The sequence below is a fragment of the Mus musculus genome, chromosome 3 (genome assembly GCF_000001635.26).
Source record: "Mus musculus strain C57BL/6J chromosome 3, GRCm38.p6 C57BL/6J".
Classification (NCBI taxonomy): Eukaryota; Metazoa; Chordata; class Mammalia; order Rodentia; family Muridae; genus Mus; species Mus musculus.
Window position 1 is genome coordinate 68,869,336 of NC_000069.6, and position 19,235 is coordinate 68,888,570.

The 19,235-nt window shown below is 43.0% G+C and overlaps 1 protein-coding gene across 1 annotated transcript; it reads left to right on the top strand.

Annotated features, from left to right (window-relative positions):
* The first annotated feature begins 250 nt into the window (after window positions 1–250).
* On the top strand, window positions 251–2,828 carry 1110032F04Rik (RIKEN cDNA 1110032F04 gene). The gene has a single exon (NM_001167996.1). It carries the CDS (start codon window positions 373–375, stop codon window positions 1,114–1,116), a length of 744 nt encoding a protein of 247 aa, NP_001161468.1. The 5' UTR covers window positions 251–372; the 3' UTR covers window positions 1,117–2,828.
* The last annotated feature ends 16,407 nt before the right edge of the window (window positions 2,829–19,235 follow it).

The window sequence follows — 19,235 nt, forward strand, 5'->3', positions numbered from 1 at the left end:
CGCCGCGGGGTACCCAGGTGCCGGAAGAAGAGCGCGGCGGGCAACGGCCGAGATGCCCAGAGAGACCCAGCGCAGGCCGGCTCTGTTCATCTCCGCGGCTCCGCACGCTTCTCCCGGGACCCTGGCGCCCAGGCGCTACGGCTCGAGGTCACAGGCTCCCGAGGCGGCGACAGCGGTGAGCAGCAGCCGCCTCCCGCAGCCTCGGCGCGCCCCGGGCTCCTCCTCCCGCCCCAGCGTGGCCAAGTGAGCACCGCTCGGGCCGCAGGTAGCCGGGGCGCGGGAGGCGGCGCGCGCGGGACCCATCGCAGCGCCGGGGCCAGACGGAGCTCCGAGCCTCGCGGTCCCGGACGCCAGCGGAGATCTGCGCCGGCCATGTGGGGTCCCGGGGTCACCGCCGAGGGCCTGTCGGTGGCTCCAGCGCCACCGCCGCTGCTGCCGCTGCTGCTGCTGTTGGCGCTGGCGTTGGTGGCGCCCTCGCGGGGCGGCGGGGGCTGCGCGGAGCTGGCGTGCGGTGAGCGGGAGCGCTGCTGCGACTCGGCCAACGCCACGGCCGTGCGCTGCTGCAAGCTGCCGCTCCACGCCTTTCTGGACAACGTGGGCTGGTTCGTCCGCAAGCTCTCTGGGCTGCTCATCCTGCTGGTGCTCTTCGCCATCGGCTACTTCCTGCAGCGCATCATCTGCCCCAGCCCACGCAGGTACCCGCGTGGCCAGGCGCGACCTGGCCAGGCACGACCCGGGCCTCCCGGGGGTGCGGGACCGCCGGGGACGGCGGGGCCACCCGACGACGACGACGACTCGCCCGCTCTGCTGCGCGACGAGGTGGCCGCGGGCTCGCAGGACTCACTGTTGGATAGTGGCGGTGGTCGGGGCCGAGGAAGTGGCGGACGCCTGCCTCCCTCCTGCGTTTCGGAGCACGAGCTGCACGTGGTGTCACCGGTGTTTCTCCAGCTGCCCAGCTACGAGGAGGTCAAGTACCTGCCCACCTATGAGGAGTCCATGCGGCTGCAGCAGCTCAGCCCAGCGGAGGTCGTGCTGCCCGTGTCGGTGCTCGGCCGCCCGCGAGGCGGCAGTGCCGGGGACTCCGACGGCGGCCAGGTCCGTTTCCCGCTCATCTGAGTTCAGGGAGCCTCATGGGGATCGCCCGGATCCTACAAGGTTGGGGGCTGCGGGTGGCACGCAACAGCTGGTGTGTTGGCGGCCGCCACTGACTGCCTCTGACCACACCTAGCATCCCCGTACAACCTGTAGCCCCGCGCCTGGGTTGGGGTCAGTCCCCTCCCTCTCGCTTCCCGGGGAATCTGTGGTTTTCTATGTTTCTTTGGGCTCAAGGCTGGGCAGCTCGGCGGGGCAATGGCTTAGGACTAGCCCCCAGCTCTTCTTGGACGGTCGTCCCCGCCCTCTGCCATGCCTCCCCTTGTGTTCACTGTAAGTGCCTGCTTCTCCAATCCAAAAGAACAGGTAAACCGTTTGGTGTGTTTAGAGACCAGCGGCTTGCTTTACTGTTGTTAAAAGGGAAGGAGCATAGGTCCATTCCTTGCTCTCCTGCTTGGACCGGTCACGGTCTCCCAGGACATAATGGTGAGGAGCCTTTGGCTCTGGACCACGACCAGTGACTGCTGCATGCAGTCTGTAGAAGCAGCGCTTGACTGTGATGCGATCCCTTGAAAAGGACCCAGAAAACCCTTTGGTGTCTTCCTGGCTCACAGTTTTGTTGGGGAAGGGGTACCATGATGGATGGCTTAGTGGCTGCATCTGTTCAAGATGTCCAGACCGTATTTGTAATGTGGTACCAGCGGACTTTGATTTTTCAGTATGTAGACTGTTTATCTTTGTCCTTTATTTTTATATTTTGTCATGCATTAGACAGTTCAACAAATTGACAAGATAATCAGTTTTGTTTTAGGCCAGTTACTGTCAAGAAATCGCCCACGTGCTGTCACTGTTTAATACAGTGTTGGACATCATTTCATTAAGCGGAGGTCAGGGTCAAGCAGGAAATGTGACATAAAAACATGAAGGATATCTTATTTTCACTATTTGAGAATATATTTTATTTTTAGTACTGAAGCATAATACATAACTTTTTATAATAACTGTGTACATTATGTAGCCTGGCTCTGAACTGTATCATTCATCATGGAATCATGTAAAAGGAATATATATATATATATACCACACCATGTAGCAAGATGGCTTGCCTGTATTTCCTTCTCTATTTTTCATCTGAGATACATTCTGCAATGTGATTCTAAACATAAAAATGGACTAGTAACTTTCATTTAAGTCTGAAACTTTTCAGTAATGTCCAAAGATGGATTCACCCAACCTATGTTTATTAAAATTAAGTGGTATCATTTTACTAGATTTACCATTCTGGGACATTCCCTTTAAGGAAAGGGTAATAAGACACATTTTAATGCATCATGTATAATGTACATATGGTAATGTCTGTGTACACTATATACATTGTATGCCATATAGCTGTGGTGGCTTACGGCTAGCATGGGAGGAAAGGGTGGCAAGAAGTCCAGCTTCCTCTGGAGAAGCGTGAAGTATACCAGTTGTCAAGAAAGATTACCCACATGGGTCTATGATTGAAGAAGCTGGGTGGGCCCAAGAAATCTCCAATTAGCTGGTTTGGATTTTTTAAAATGATTTGATTACTTTTAACTTTTAAAGGGTGATTGAAAAAGTCTGATGTCCTGGGAACTTTTTTAATGTATGGATTATAATAAAAAGAATGGTTTGCTTTAAACTTCTCAAAGCTAATGACCCTGTCATTAAAGAAAATCATCTGAAGTGTATTAAAGCAGAAAAACAGTAAACTATTTCTCTGTGCATTTTTATTTCTTTTTAAAAGACAGGATCTCAGTTTGTAAACCAGGTTGGCCTGGGACTCTCTCTGTAACCCAGGCAGGCCTCAAACTTAGCCCTGTCTTTTCAGCCCCGTCTCCCAAGTCCTGAGATTGCATGTGTGAGCCACCATACCAGGCTCTGTACAATTTTATCAGATTTACTCATATTAAAATGTGAAGTATGTATCTCTCGTTGAAAAGCAATTTTAAACTGTGAACTGAGAGGCGAAAAGCATTAGTAGTTGAGACTCTATTAACTGAAAGTGACACAAGATTAAACCAAACATAATTATATTGAATTATATATTTATGTTACTCAGATATCGCACATTGTGCTGTACATGGCTATCAGTAATCATAAAATGAGCTTATTTTTAGGGCATATATATCTTAGGCAAATGAATTCAAGAGTACCGTGTTTTCCAGAAAACCTCAGGCCTTCTCACCATTCCGCCCCCCACCCCCCGACAAAAGATAATAAAAATTCCAAATATGGTAACTCATCTATAATGCAGAAGTTTACAAGCTAGATGAACATATACATGCAAATAATGTGCATATGTGTAATCACAGGCTGTGTGAGATGCAATTTGTTATGAGAGTTCACTATCATAACCAAAGGGGAAAGGTCTTCTCGAGAGAGAATGAGTTTTAAAAGCCCAGTAATTGCCACATTCTGCAAATGCACAGGTGCTCCAACCATGCAAATGACATTTGCAATTATGCCAAAGGGCATGAAGGTTCGTTCTATAGAAGGAAAAGGAGATGCAATTGGAAAGGCCAAAGGCAATATAAAGGAAATGGCCTCTCTTAACAGTTTAAAAGGCAATATGATAAGTACCCCGATATCCATTTTTGTACATAGTTTCTCTTAAGTGGAATTCAGAGCTGAAATGGATATGTTATCAGCATGAATGTGATGTTCAGATTTATACAGTATTCTATAATGGCTTTTCATAAATTGTAAATAACCTGGATTTCCTGGTTGAGAGAAAGAGTGTGTGTGTTGAATTTTGAGTAACAAGCCTGAACCATCTCTCCAACGTGACTCGTTGGTAGTAGAAAAAAACCCTCCTTCCTTTCATATGGCCAATCACAGAAATGAGGATGTAGTGATCCCTTTAAAACACCATAAATATCATCAAGTGTTAAATAAACCAGTACTTTGGTTATTCATAAAAATCATATAGAGCCTGATTTTACTTACTTACAAAATTCACTTTTAATTTTGGGGGACGACACTTAATGCTTGTCCGTAACCCAAATAGTATCAGCTAAGCTTTTAGTTAAATATCCCCGTGATTTTGATATCTTTCTTACTCTCTCTTCTCTCCTGTGTTCTTGCTCTGCAGTCTCTCTAGGTTTACCTCAGAAGCACTTCCAATTGGTTCTCACTGGAGTAATTCAATGAGACTAGACTTACAGCTTCACCCTTTGCACAGAACTCTTTCAAATGAGTAATTTTCTAGCATTTTCTTTGTTTACTCTTTCCATCGGACTTCTGTAGGCTTATATTTTGAGCCAAGTTAAGTGTTTCCTCTTTATTCATTAAACTTTTTGGTTTTGGTTTTTCGAGACAGGGTTCTCTGTATAGCCCTGGCTGTCCTGGAACTCATTCAGTAGCCCCTCTAATTTTTATATGTAGAACTCTCCCTCTCCCTCTCCCCCTCCCTCTCCCCCTCCCCCTCCCCCTCTCTGCCACTTTGAGTAAAAGATGGGATCTTACTGTTTCTAGATCTCAAACACAATAGCCCCTGACTTGTTGCTATCTCTTTACTGCTCCTCATCTAGATATCTTGGAAAAGATGGCCAATACTTCTTCTATCTTGCTCCAAAAATGTGTTCTCTACTATATTCATGAACATAATTTAACCTTTGCATTTTCTTCATAACAGCAATCTTATTTTGCTTCCAGTCCTTATGTATATATTACCTCTTCATAGTCTGCTATAGTTTTCTGCTCAGTTTTTCTCAGTTTGCTTTGTGGTTTCCTTGGTGCTTACTGCTTTATCTAAGTATTGGTTAAACCCATGTTGGCTTGCCAATAATCTGTTGTCCTGGATAAAAGATCCCATCCTGTGACAGGCGGGTGGAGCATAGACTGAAGGAACGGCCAACCAATCATTGGCTCAACTTGAGTCCCATCTCATGGGCAAGCACCAATCCCTGACACTATTAATGATAGTCTGTTATGCTTGCAGACAGGAGTCTAGCATGGCTGTCCTCTGAAGGGCTCTACCCAGTACTGACTCAGGCAGATACAGCCACCCACAATCAAACTGTGGATGGCACTTGCAGGCTCTTATGGAAGAATAGGAGGAAAATTTGTGGCCCCTAAGGGAATTGGAACTCCACAGTAAGGCCAACAGTGTCAGCTAACCTGGAGTCTTGGGGCTCTCAGAGACTGAACCACTAACCAAAAAGCATATGTGGGCTGGACCTAGGCCTCCTGCTCATATGTAGCAGATGTGCAGTTTGGTCTTCATGTGGGTCCTGAACAACTAGAATGGGGGGTTGAGCCTGGAGACCCATAGTCTATATGCAACTCGGTTTAGGATGATTGCTGGGTCTTGCCTGCTTCATCGTGTTCTCCATAAGGTATTTGCAGTGTCTCTGTTTAATTGGCTAGACCAGAAGGAACCCCTGACTGTCTTTTAATGCCTCCACATGATCTTCTAATTTTCATAGCTTCATTAAGATTTTTGTCTAAAGAACTATTTTGTCTTTACCCTCCTTGTTGGTCACATTTGCCTCATTAGGTCAAGGATTGACCCTTCTAGATTCATTCATTTGTTCTTCAGTTTGTATGAGTTTTATTTTTATTATCAGCCCAAGATGTTTACCAGATCAAAACTAACTTTGATTCTTTTTCTAAGTCTTAAAGGTGTCTGTCATCTCTTGATGCAAACTCTTTGTGTTGGTTTGCTTTTGCTGCTGTAATAAACACCATAACCAAAAGCAGCTGGAAGAGAAAAGGGTTTATCTGACCTACTGGTCCTGTCCAGGTCATAGTCGATCACTGAGATAAGTGGGACCAGGGATTCAGGAGGAAAGAAGCAGGAACCATGGAGGAATGCTGCTTACTGGCTTCCTCCTCCTGGCTCTCCCAGCTTTTATGTATAACCCAGGACCACCTGCCCAGGAGTGGTACCACCCACAGTGGGCTGGCTCCTCCCACAGTAATCATTAATCAAGAAAGTGCCCACTGACTTACCTACAGGTAATCTGATAAAAAGGATTTTCTCAACTGAGGCTTCCTCTTCCCAGATGACTTTAGTGTGTATCAGGCTGATAAAAAAGCAAAAGTCAGGACACTTCATTAGGGTGTCATATTCCCTGCCTGATGCTCACAGTCTTTGGACTAGCCAGCTGCCAGCTTTCTGCAGCCTCATGACAAGTTTGCCTCTACCTTTGTGTTCCACTCTTTGTCTTGCTTCGTAGGTCACTCTTCCAGGCCTTGTTCTTGGAAGCTCCTCACAACATCCTTATCTTTACTTGACTCTTTTCACGGAGGCAACCGTAAGACCTTTGCTATCATCTACCAGGCCCATATTTGTGACTGGAACAAAGGGACAGTCTCCTATTTGCCTTTTGAAAATGAAATCTCCTAACTCTTTACTCTGCCCACTGTTTGAAAGGACAGATGTTTACATTTCTGAAACTCATCTCTGGGTTGGAGGAGGTGATCTTTTTTAATGACTAACTCTGTCTGCAGATTCTTTCCCATTTGCTTCCAGCTTCGAAGACATTAATTTTGGATTTATATTCACAAAGATCACATGAGTCTTCTTGACTGGGATCCTTGTTCAGCCCTCTCTGGGTTTGCTGTACAGAGCATGCCACCACATCTACTGTCAAACACCGTTTGACTTGCAAACACCATTTTTCCCTTGCGTTCTATCATACATGCCCCCGTTCCAAAAGTCTTCAACTGAACTTTTCTTTAGTGCTTGACTGTTTCAATAAAATAACTCTTATGCCGGGCATGGTGGCGCACGCCTTTGATCCCAGCACTTGGGAGGCAGAGGCAGGCGGATTTCTGAGTTCAAGGCCAGCCTGGTCTACAAAGTGAGTCCTAAGACATCCAGGGCTATACAGAAAAACCCTGTCTCGAAAAACAAACAAAGAAACAAACAAACAAACAAAAAATATCTCTTACTTGGCTCAAGGGTTTCCTTTATTTTAAAATGTTTTAGATGGCTAATGTAGATGGTTAGTATTTTTATGGCCAATGTTATAAGTGGTCAGTGTTGTAGGTGGTCAGTGTATTAAATAATCACTAATATAGATGGTCAATGTGATGGTTTGAATAAAAATGGCCCCATAGGTCCATAGGGAGGCAAGAGGGCAGAGATAAAGAAGGCTTTTTGTGGTATTGACTTTGGGAAGTTGAAAGTATTGGTTACAGGAAGTCGGAAGCACTAGTTAGCCTGAGATGGGGTTGTTTTCAAATGGAGGACACTTTTGTTTTAGAATCTGCTTTCTGCTGTCTTCCTAGGTTCTGCCTTCTTTTTGAGCAGCCTAAACAAACTCCTGGGTGAGGATTGGCTTTTCACACATCTCCATTTGGGAGATAGGAAGCCCTTAGTGCTTCAGCTTGTTTTGGGACTTTAATAAGTTGTTTAGTACCTTTTTTGATCTTTTTTACTGCATTTTTCCAGTTGTCCCTAGAAGCCTTGTAGTTCTGATTTGGAGGTCTGGAAAACACGAAGCACAAAATTCTTTATTTTTCTATAGACATTATCACCACGCGATCTCTTTTTAAGTGTTGTGGGAGCTCTGAGAACTGGGTCTTTCATGAATTCTGATTTTGTTTTAGGAAAGCAACAGCTTCCCTGTGTCTGTTAGACAATTTGCTGGTTCTAGATTCTTCTCTGAAATGGGTCCAGGTGTTCCGTGGGCATTATGTCTACTTGCTATCGGTTTGTTCACTGGTCTCTTCCTGTGTTTATGGGCGCCCTCTGAAAGCTTCTGGATCTTCATGGGTCCTGGTTTCATCTTAAGTGCCCTCAGCTACTTCATGAGGGTTCTCAGAGTTCTTGCTGCTTCTGGTCTATGCTTTAGAAAATTGATGTAACAATTGTCTTTGAATTAAAACAGTCAATCCCTGCAAGTTCCTTCCTTTAATACTCTGCAAGCAAACAGCTCCCAAGTCTCAGGAAGTCTCTGTAACTTACCAGATTCACCAGACAAAGTAGCAGAAATAGAACTAGTATCCTTTTATAGAAAATAAAACTCATCTATCCCTTGTTGGTTCATCCACACATTTTGCAACTTACAGTGGAATAGATTTACTGTGTTAACCAAAAGGACAGGCTTCCCCAACGTTACAGAGGTTGTGAAGTCCGCTGAGGAGGGGAGATTCTCAGAGCTGTCAAGCTGCCTACAAATGGTGCATCAGGGTCCAGCTTTCATTGGTCACCACCCATACTGAAGTGGACTTTGGTGGCCATTGAGTCATCTGAGCTCCCATAAGTAATCCCAATAAACTAATCTGTTCACCAAGTCAGACTTTGGTAGTTATGTTGGTTTGAATAGATATAGTCCTCATAGACTCATGTATTTGAATGGTTGGCCCATAGGGTGTGGCATTATTAGGAGGTGTGGCCTTATTGTAGTAGGCATGGCCTTGTAGGAGGAAATGCATCACTGTGTAGGCAGCCTTTGAGGTCATATGCTCAAGCTATGCTCAGTATGGTAGTCTTCTTGCTGCTTGCAGATGAAGATGTAGAATGCTTGGCTCCGTCTCCAGCATGTCTTCCAGTATGCTATGCTTCCTGCCATGATGAGAATGGATTAAACCTCTGAAAGTATAAGCCATCCCCAATTAAATGTTGTCCTTTATAAGAGTTGCTGTGGGGGATGGGGAGATGGCTCATTGGTTAAGAGCACTGGCTGCTCTTCTACAGGATATGGGATCAATTCCCAGCACCCACATGTAATCACAATTGTCTATAACTCCAGTTTCAGAGTTTTTGAAACCTCACAAAGATATACATGCAGGAAAAGCACTAATGAACAGAAAAATAAATCTTTTTAAAAGTCACAGCAATACAACCCTAGCTAAGACAGAAATTGATGCCAGGGACTAGGGTATTGCTGTGACAGGCCTAACCCTGTTTTTGTTTGGAGGAATATGAACTTTAGGACTGTGAATTAGAAAAGCACTTGAAAGCTTTAAGTGGAGCTTAGTGGGGAAATTCTAGTAGGAACATGGAAGACAGTGGTATTGAACATGATTTGAACTATGGGGGCCTGGTTCAAGAGGTTTCAGAGGAAAAGAATTTTAGTAAGTTGCCTAGAGGTCATTCTTGTGATATTTTGGCAAAGGATGTGGGTACTTTTTGACTTTGTCCAAATATGCCTGAGGCTAAGGTGAAGAGATTTAGATTAGTTGCCTTGGCAAAGGAAATCTCAAAACAGTCAAGTATAGGCTCTGTCCTGTAGTTCACTCTTATGAAGACCATTTTTGATAAGACAGAGCAAGCTGTGCAAGAAAAAAATGCAAAATGTATGGTTCAAGGATTAAAGAGGCACCAGGAAGTGGTATGGAGCTAAATCCTGTGTTCAAGGAGATAAACACATTAAAGATACTAAATGGAATTAAGGGAGTGGTGACCTCAAGGCAAGATTCCACCCAGCTAAGCTTCCATTTTGTGAAAAGAAATTAAAGAAAATCTTAGGTCCAGCCACGGTAATAGACACCTTTATTTTATTTTATTTTTTTCAAAAACAATTGTTTTATTAGATATTTTCTTCATTTACATTTCAAATGCTATTCTGAAAGTCCCCTATACCCTCCCCCCACCCTGCTCCCCAACCCACTCACTCCCGCTTCCTGGCCATGGCGTTCCCCTGTACTGGGGCATATAATCTTCGCAAGACCAAGGGCCTCTCGTCCCATTGATGGCCTACTAGTCCATCTTCTGCTACATATGCAACTAGAGACACAAGCTCTGTGGGTACTGGTTAGTTCATATTGTTGATACTCCTATAGGGTTGCAGACCCCTGTAGCTCCTTGGGTACTTTCTCTAGCTCCTTCATTGTGAGCCCTGTGTTCTATCCAATAGTTGACTGTGAGCATCCACTTCTGTATTTGCCAGGCACTGAGACAGCTGTATCAGGGTCCTGTCAGCAAGATCTTGCTGGCGTATGCAATAGTGTCTGGGTTTGGTGGTTGTATATGGGATGGGGCAGTCTCTGGATGGTCCTTTCTTCTGTCTCTGCTCCACACTTTGTCTCTGTAACTCCTTCCATGGGTATTTTGTTCCCCATTCTAAGAAGGAACAAAGTATCCACACTTTGGTCTTCCTTCTTCTTGAGTTTCATGTGTTTTGCAAATTGTATCTTGGGTATTCTAAGTTTCTGGGCTAATACTCATTTATCAGTGAGTGCATATCATGTGTGTTCTTTTGTGAGTGGGTTACCTCACTCAGAGACAGAGGCATGCAGATCTCTGAGTTCAAGGTCAGTCTACAGAGCAAGTTTCAGGATGGCCAAACTTAAGCAGTAAAGGAAATTATAGGAAACAGAAAGCTGATGAAAATGTAATAGAACAAGGGGGTCATGTTTCAGCCCCCATCAAGCTGTTAAACTTGGCAGCTTTGGCTATGTGGTTCTGGCTTTAAAACCAAGAAAGGGGTTAAGGAATCTTTACTTTGCAAGTAAGGAAAGCTGTTGAAGGTAAAGCCTATATTGCCTTAGAACCCCAGAGATATTAGAGATGTCAGAACCATGGAATACCTGTCAGGGAAAGCTACAAACTGGAAGTGTAACCAGACCAAGAAAAAGACATGTGTTGTTGTCAACAAAGATGAAAGGAGTTGGGAATCTGAAGAGCGATTTGTGGTGTGCATGCAGAATTTGGAGTTTCCCTGCTGGTTTTTGGTCTTGCTTTGTTCCAGTATTTCTTCACTATGCTCCTTTACCTATGTTTTGGAATGGTAATGTATATCATTTGCCATTAGATGTTGGTAGTATGTGATCTGTTTTTGATTTTGATATTATAGGTGATTACAGTTAAGAGATTGGACTTTGAACTTTGGACTTTTAAACATTCATGAGACCATGATAGACTATGGGGACTTTTGAAGTTGGACTAAATGCATTTGTATTGTATTATGGCTACAAGCCTATGAGAGCCAAGGAATAGAATGTGGTGGTTTGAGTAGGTATGGCCCCCATAGACGCATGTGTTTGAATGCTTGGCATTATTAGTAGGTATGGCCTTGTTGGAGAAAATGCATCATTGTGTAGGAAGACTTTGAGGTCTCATATATGCTCAAGCTATGCTCAGTGTGGTAGACAGTCTTCTCCTTGCTGCCTACAGATGAAGAGGTAAAACTCTTGGCTCCATCTCCATCATCATATTTGCCTGCATGCTGCCATGCTCCCTGCCATGATGGTAATGGACTAAACCTCTCAAAGTATAAGCCGCCCCCAATTAAACGTCCCTCATTAGAGTTTTTGTGGTCATGGTATCTTTTCACAGCAATAAAACCCTAACCCAGACAGTAGACTTACTTTGTTCTGTTGTGGATTCAGATCTTGAACAAGTAAATGTTTGATCATGTCTCCCCAGAAACAGTGTCTTACAAAAATTTGTCAATGTATCTCTTTCTAAGATAATCATTTTCTTTCTTTCAGAGCTTCTATATTCCTATTTTATCCTTTCTGGAGTTTTGAAACCGGGTTTCATGTACCCCAGGCTGCTGGTCTTAAATTCCACATGTATCTAAAGATGACCTAAACCTCTGATCCTCTTGTCTACACCACCCAAGCACCAAGGTTGCAAATGTATACCACACAATTCACCATAATACACGGAAGTGCATTGCTTCTAGCTTTCTGTACTATAACATTTGGTACCAAATTTCTTTTCAGCTATTCTTATTGGGTAATATCTATAATAACTCCCAACTATTTGTGTGATATAGACATGCTTAATGGATAAAACTGATCAAAATAAAATATGGGCATGAATATGTCTTTGGATATAATGTCACATGTTGTGGAGGTGACTTTTCATTTTTTTAATCAAGAAAACGCAGTAATAACATTAATAGTACTAGCTGTATGCCTCATCCTGCATAGCTTGGTCCTGGAAACCTGACCAGGGAGATGAGGAAATGAGTGAAGGACAGACACAAGTACAGAACAGCTGGGGCGGGGGACAGGCTGTGCACTCTGATGGACACAGAACAACAGCAACCCTATTTTGTACTTCTGAATCAAGGAGGGGCATTTAGTGCACATTAGCCTCACTTGTTTTTCCACAGCAAAATAATTTAAATTTGTTATGTAAAGGAACCATTATTTAAAATATCATGAAATGATTAAGGGCATGGTGGTGCAAGCTTGGAAGGCAGAGGCAGGCAGATCTCTGTGAGTTCCTTGTCTACAGAGTGAGTTCCAGGACAGCCACAGCTACACAGAGAAACCCTGTGTCAAAAAAGAAAAAGTTATAGAACTTGTGTGGGTACCTACAATGACTTCAGATTGTGTGTAGGATGGAGACATGTTTAATGATAAAAGATGTTTGAAAAAGTGACTCACGTTGTTTCTGTCTGTTTCACTTTTTAAATCTGACTTGGCTCATTTTTAGGATTTAAAAGAATTTCTTTAAAAGATCTGAAAAGCCCTGTTAGCATTTTAAGTGGGGGAACAATGGTTTCCATGCTCAGCATGCAAATGAGAAGCACAGAGTTTAATGTAACTGAACATCCAATATAAAGGGAGTTACTGTGGGAAGGACACACATAGAGCGTCCCTGTGATAGGGTTCTCTGTCTATTTTGGTGAGAATGTTATTGCTAAGATTTCATATAGGATGGTAGCAGTTTAGTGTTAGCCTGTCTAGTCCAGCTTGATAAATCTGGCTGCAAAGTAGTGTGTCTAAACCTATTTTCTTTACCAGTAAAATACCTACCGTAGAAGCTATTGTGAGGATAGGAAATGTGTAGAGTACTTAACATAGTCTGTGGAGTTTAAAGCTGGATTTCCAGTACTAATGAATCAGATTGACATGGGAGCTGTGAGATGACTCAGTGGTTAAAAGTGCTTGCCGCACAAGCCCGGAAACCTGAGTTCAAATCCAGCAGCTCAAGTAAAATGTAGAAAGAGAAAGCCATAGTGATTCTAGTTTGATTAAAAGAGAAGAATATAAAACAACAGAGCAGTGAGATAAATAGTAGATTTCAGAACTGCACTTTTCTCTAGCAAGTGTTGAAAAGGCAACAACATTATTTTTTCCAAGTGTCAAGAAAGATGCTTATGGGACTAATTTAAAAGGTACAGAGTCATCTACATCAGTATCTATATCCAGATAAATGTAGGTGAAAATCTATTTGGGAATTGTGCCAAAACATTCTCAGTTGTCTGTGATTCCACATGCACCATAGATAAAATGTGTGCCCCGACCTCCATACATGTGCACACATGTATGACAATAATAAAAATTAAAATGTTTTGAAAATTGACACTGGTCTCATTCATTGTGAAATCCCATACTTACTTTTGGCCATTCCAAAGCTTTTACAATATTTTTGGCATTTTTTGATGAAAAAGAATTTGTGAAATGAACAAATGCTTTAATAAACTCAACAAGACATGGCTCATGTAAGTTGCATTATGATCCTCTGTGGTGCAAGATGGACAGTTGGGAGAGGCAAGGAAGGACTTGGAGTTACGGAATGATAGATCTGGGAGGGTAGATGGGGGGGTGTCTTTTAACATGAAATACAAATATGGTGGGGAGAGCTGAGATTGGTCTGAGCATTGGTCATTAGCATCAGGGATCAGAAATGGAATCTTGAGGCTTCCCTTCTAGACAAGCTCTGAGGAAGGAGAGGATTGAAGCAGTGGCCTTGGAAGTGAGGCCTGGGAAAATGGACCTGAGGCTGGAGGAATGGAGTGGGAGATAGGTGGCCGGGGATGGACATATGTTAAAGACACCAAAGAACACGTTCAGTATTGAGGGCAAATGAACTGAGCCAATGGGCATGAAAACCCACTTAGAAATGCTACAACTGAGTCATAAATAAAGGCTCTTTCATAAACACTTGTGATTTTTTTTAACCTGGAGAAGGGATCATAACCTTAAGCCTAACTCTAGGGAAAATAACATCCATAAGATAAGTCTATGGACGTAGTATTCTTTTATAGAGATTAAGAAGATAGAACTCCTTATCCATCTCTATTGACTCGCCCACACATTCTACAACTTACAGAGGAATAGATTTAGGGGTGTTTAAAAAAACATTCTAAATAAGATACCCTGAAAACAGAAGAAAACCTGAGGTAAAGAGCTTAGTTGGAAGGTCGGGCCCCATCTTGGCTCTGGACTTTGTAGAAAGAAACACAAAGAAAGAATCTTGTTGTCTAAAGACAACAACGCTGAATAAATAAATAGAGACTAGAACTTAAGGAGGTCACAGGGGACGAGGAGTTGGTGGGAAGCTTATGAAGGTTCTCATAAAGAAGACACTGTGGAGTTAGAAGTAACGCCTGCGCGTGGCCGTCTCTGCACTAAGCACATCCACACGGCTTCTCAAAACTAAACCCGCACTGTGGGCCAATGCAAACCATGGACACTGAGCCCAGGAATTCATCTCTCAGGAGACTCAAATAGCACGGTACAGAAGTTCTAATTGTGGATGGTTTAGCCCAATCAACAAACAAATTCTATTGTCATCTATAAAGTGATGTAGTTAACACTAACTTTCAAATCTATTTCTCTTAACCTTTGCAAGAAGTCATATTTTGTTGCTTTTTAAATACTTACCAGAGGAAATGCATTTTTGAAAATTCATTATTTGTCCCACTAAACTTTTGTTCCCCTTTTTATTTTATAATGGGTCTCACTGTATAGATTAGGCAAACTTATAATGCCCCAGCTGCCCCTTTGCCAGGTCAGGCATGGGCAACCAAACCTAAGATACAGCCTAAGTTAATGCTAGAACTACAGAGGCTCTTGTCTTATGAATTCTGGATTATTGATTTCTTGTAGAAGGAAATATATTTGTTTACTCATCTGCCCACTACAAATAGTTCTGATACAGCTCCGGTCAACTTGAGAGAAAAATACACTCTAGGTAAATGTTTTCTTTGCTTTTGAGGTAATACATTTAAATAGTCTCTTCTGGTGATACTACTCTCAAAGTGAAGATAAACTTAGAGACCTCTTATATTCACAAAAAAAGGAATGTGTTACACCCATTTTCATCAAATTATAGTGTTTATCTATTAAAATAGTATAAAAGTTGTTTTGCTATAGATTATTACAAGTAAGTTTCAGATAATCTAGAACATTGAGAATACCTGAAGCATTGAACAGCCCCAAATTGTACTGAAATGGGTGTTTGTGAAAAGGTCTCTTAAAAGTCCCTTGATCTAAAATGGTACAAGAAGGGTGTGGTGAGTCTGTGGCACACGGGGCTGCCATCGTTAGGTGACAATATTACAGCAGCTCAAGCCAAGTAGAGGGACAGAGCGGAGAAGCAGGCAGAACAAAAATGGTGTTGTTAGGGGCTGTAAAAGGTCTGGAGAATTGTGTAACTTTTCTAGCCCAAAGGTCACTTGCCAGTATACAGAAGCCACTGGAGAAACTCAAGCGAGAGTAGAAGATAAGAAAGACTCTTCAAAAGTGCAGAGACGCCACCTTCTCTTTGGTATTGTATGCATGGTGTGAAGCCCTGACCAATGATTTTTCCCCCACAATCTTATCTGCAGAACATCAACAAGATTTTTTAGCAACGAATATTTTATTATTGCATAACATTTTGTGGGGCGTACACAATACTTCTATTTTGTTTCATTATTAATGAGGACTTTAAGGGAAATGGACTTAAGATACTGTATAGTCCTGGAGACGATTTATATAGCATGCTTACTTTGTTTTCAGAAAAGAATAATGTATCTTTTTATTTTTGCCACAACGAGGATCTCATTTGTGGACTTACACACTCCAGGCGTGCCTACCACTGAGCAATAGCCACTGTCTAAAAGGCATATATGGCCTGTATTTACAAAGAGAAGTTTGGAGATGTTCTTCAATAGACACTTACACTAATTGTTTACTATAGTAAATCATATCCTAAAATATATATGTAGTGAGAATTCTGGAATTTTGTTTTGTTTTTGTTTTTGTTTTAATTATAGAGATAATATCAGAATAGTTTTGTTGCAATCCCAGGTGTGGAGATTCGGGGCTGCTTTGCAGCAGCTGACAATGATTTACCCGGTGCTCTACCAGAGGCATGCTTTTGCCAGCTGCAGATAGTTTCTGAATTGTATGATGTTTGGAATTCTGGAAAATTTTCAGAGGGTACATAAATGCTAGCGCCCTGCTAGAAGAGGTGGGTGGTGGTTGGTCATTCAGGGGGTCAGTTGTGGCTTGTTAGTAGTCATGCTCAAAGAAGAAAGAAATTAGATTCAGAAATCTCTCTCTCCCCCTCTAACCTCTCTCTCCTATCTTGTGATAGGGGCTGAAAATGGGGGTGGAGGGAAGGTGGGAAAAAGAAGAACCCACAAAGTAGCTAAGTCCAGCTACATATATGTGCTTTAAAACTTATCATAACTTGAGCTGGAGAGAGACCTCACTCATAGTGTGTCTTCCAGGCAAGCCAAGGGACCTGAGTTCTGATCTTCAGAACTCATGTAAAAAGCCAGGCATGGGGGCCTGTGCTCTAACCTCAGCCTGGGGTCAGAGGTCGACAGAGAGAGATGAATCCCTGCAGCTCTGGCCACCCAGCCTATTTGAATTGATGAGCTTCAGGCTCAGTGAGAGACCCTGACTGAAATGATCAAGATCAAGAGTGATCAGGGAAAGACTCAGTGCCGGCCTTGGACCTCCATTACGTGCACACAGAGGTACATATGTGTGCACATACCACACACATACAACACACACACATACAGACCCATGAACATGAATCATACTTACCATAATGTATGTTCTATTCTGTACACCATTCTCTGTCCAAAACATAACCTTGGAAATATCAATCTGTAGCAGGGACCAGTGCCAGGAGTTGTTCTTCACTTGATATGTTTATAAAATACACAGAATGTTAACATATATGTGAAAAATTTTTACCAAGATTATAAAAGTTATAGTGCTAAAGCAGCTGAGACACTACTATGATAAATGTGGGTTTTGTTTTTTGTTATTTTTGGTTTTTTTTACTTTTATTGAATATTTTGAGACAGAGTCTCATTATTTGACCCTTACCGACCTAAAATTCTCTACGTAGACCAAGCTCCTCTTCTTAGACCTCTGGCAAGCCTACTGCCTCCATCTTTCAAATACTAAGGTTATGGGTATAAGCCACCACACCTGGCATATATACACATACATATACATATATATGCACATGCATATATATGTATACACATAACTATATACATTATATACACACACATAGGTCTGTATATATAGGTATATATAGGTATGTGCCAACACACACACCTTACATACACATGATCACCTGTAAATATAATATTCAAATGACTGGGCACATGACTTTCTGATACAACACAGAATATATCTGGTCCTTCTGAATGTCCTGAGTGACCGACATAACTTCAGTACACTAATGAGACTCAGGATGGAGCTGGCCAGCTGCAGTACCACCCACGTGATTAGTGGGTTAGGGCTCTCGGTCAGCTGGACTCCAGGAGGCAAAATGGGTTTGGAGATTGAGTCCATTTATTCGGCCAATAAATTCTATGTCATGCCTATGTAATGAATGCCGGATTAAATAATCAGAAAAGACCTGAGGACACTGAGGCTGGTTTGCTAATACACTGATGTGCTGCACAGATGACAAGCAGATCCCACAAGGAGACACAGATCACGTCCCATCTACATCCTGCCCTACTCCCACCCTGAACTTGGCAGGTGCATGTCTCTCATTTGATTATTGTTAAATTGCATCTTGTATGCTAAAACTCAAATTCTAAGTAGTGTCTTGGTGCGTTCCATGAAATCACTTTAGTGTGATCTGATGCTAATTCACTGATAGTTTATCTCAAAATTGAATACTAGGACAGCAGCTGGTGCCAGAAAATTGTGGTTTGGTCACATTTGTGCCATGACAAGACTTGCTTGAGTGGCTCTGATTCATAACAATGCCAATCACAAAGAGAAAGGCTAAGTGCAGATAGCAAGAAGAGCCTTCCTTTCTGAGTGGTTACCATGTTAGTCCACTCTCTGTTGCTAATCATCAGCCCAGCCTGGTACTTGGCTCCCAGTCTTTGAGACTCCAGGATACAAGGCTGGCAATGGTCTCCTGCTGGGTGAACCTCAAGGCATATATGATGTAGCCTGTTGTTTTATGCTCTTGCCTTCACTCTGGGAAGTGGGCTGTGCTACCACCCCCCACCCAACTTCCCTTGAATCTTTGGGCAAAACACACACACACACACACACACACACACACACACACAGAGAGAGAGAGAGAGAGAGAGAGTTTGTTCCTTTTCAACTTGCCTTAAGACACAATTGCTGGGAGCTGCCATCTCCTGCCTGGAAGTGTGCCCTTAATAATATTTTTATTTCTGCTCCTCCCACCTGCCCTAAACTTCAGTGGCTGGTCCCACCTAGCCCACACCAAACATCCCTGGCCACTAGCCTGTAGTAGTGGCCATAGGCCCCAGCTCCTCCTGAGACCTTATATGGTTGCTGGCTTCTTCTTCCTCCAAAGCATGGCAAAAACTCCCTCTTCTTCCTTGCTACTGCCTTTTCCTCCTGGGACCCGGAAGTCCTGCCTATACCTTCCAGCCCAGCAATTCCCACTCCCCACCTCGCTTTCTTTACTGACAGTTCAAGAACCAATAGGGGAACAGGACCTTAGCATCAAAAACTGCCCCTAATAGGCCATCACACAGCATCAGACTGGAGGTGAGGGGTGGGGGCTGGGAGGGGAGGGTGCATGTACGTGTTTTGTCTTTCTCTTCGGAGAAGGAATCCCCATTATGGAGATGCCACGATAATGATTTTATCTAAGTCTACCTCCCAGCCCCCATTTGTAAATGTCAGTTAGACTGTTTTCATTCTCTAAATACCTAGCAATGGAGGTTAATTTTCAATGCATGAAGCCTCCAGGGACCTTCAAACCATAGCACATGTCTGTATCAGACAGTAGGGGTTAAATTCGTACATATGAAACCATAGATGGAAACAAGTCATGCATGATATGAAACTAACTATACTACAGCTGATAAAGGTAAAATGTAATTTATCAATGGAATTGAGAATTGGTGGCAGCCTCAGTGTTAGAACAGGAAGCTGGTTTGGATATGTAAGGAGGTACAAAACCTTGACCCTGAACCAAGCTCAAATTTTGATAAGTCTGAGACATAGTCACTTACCTCAAGAAA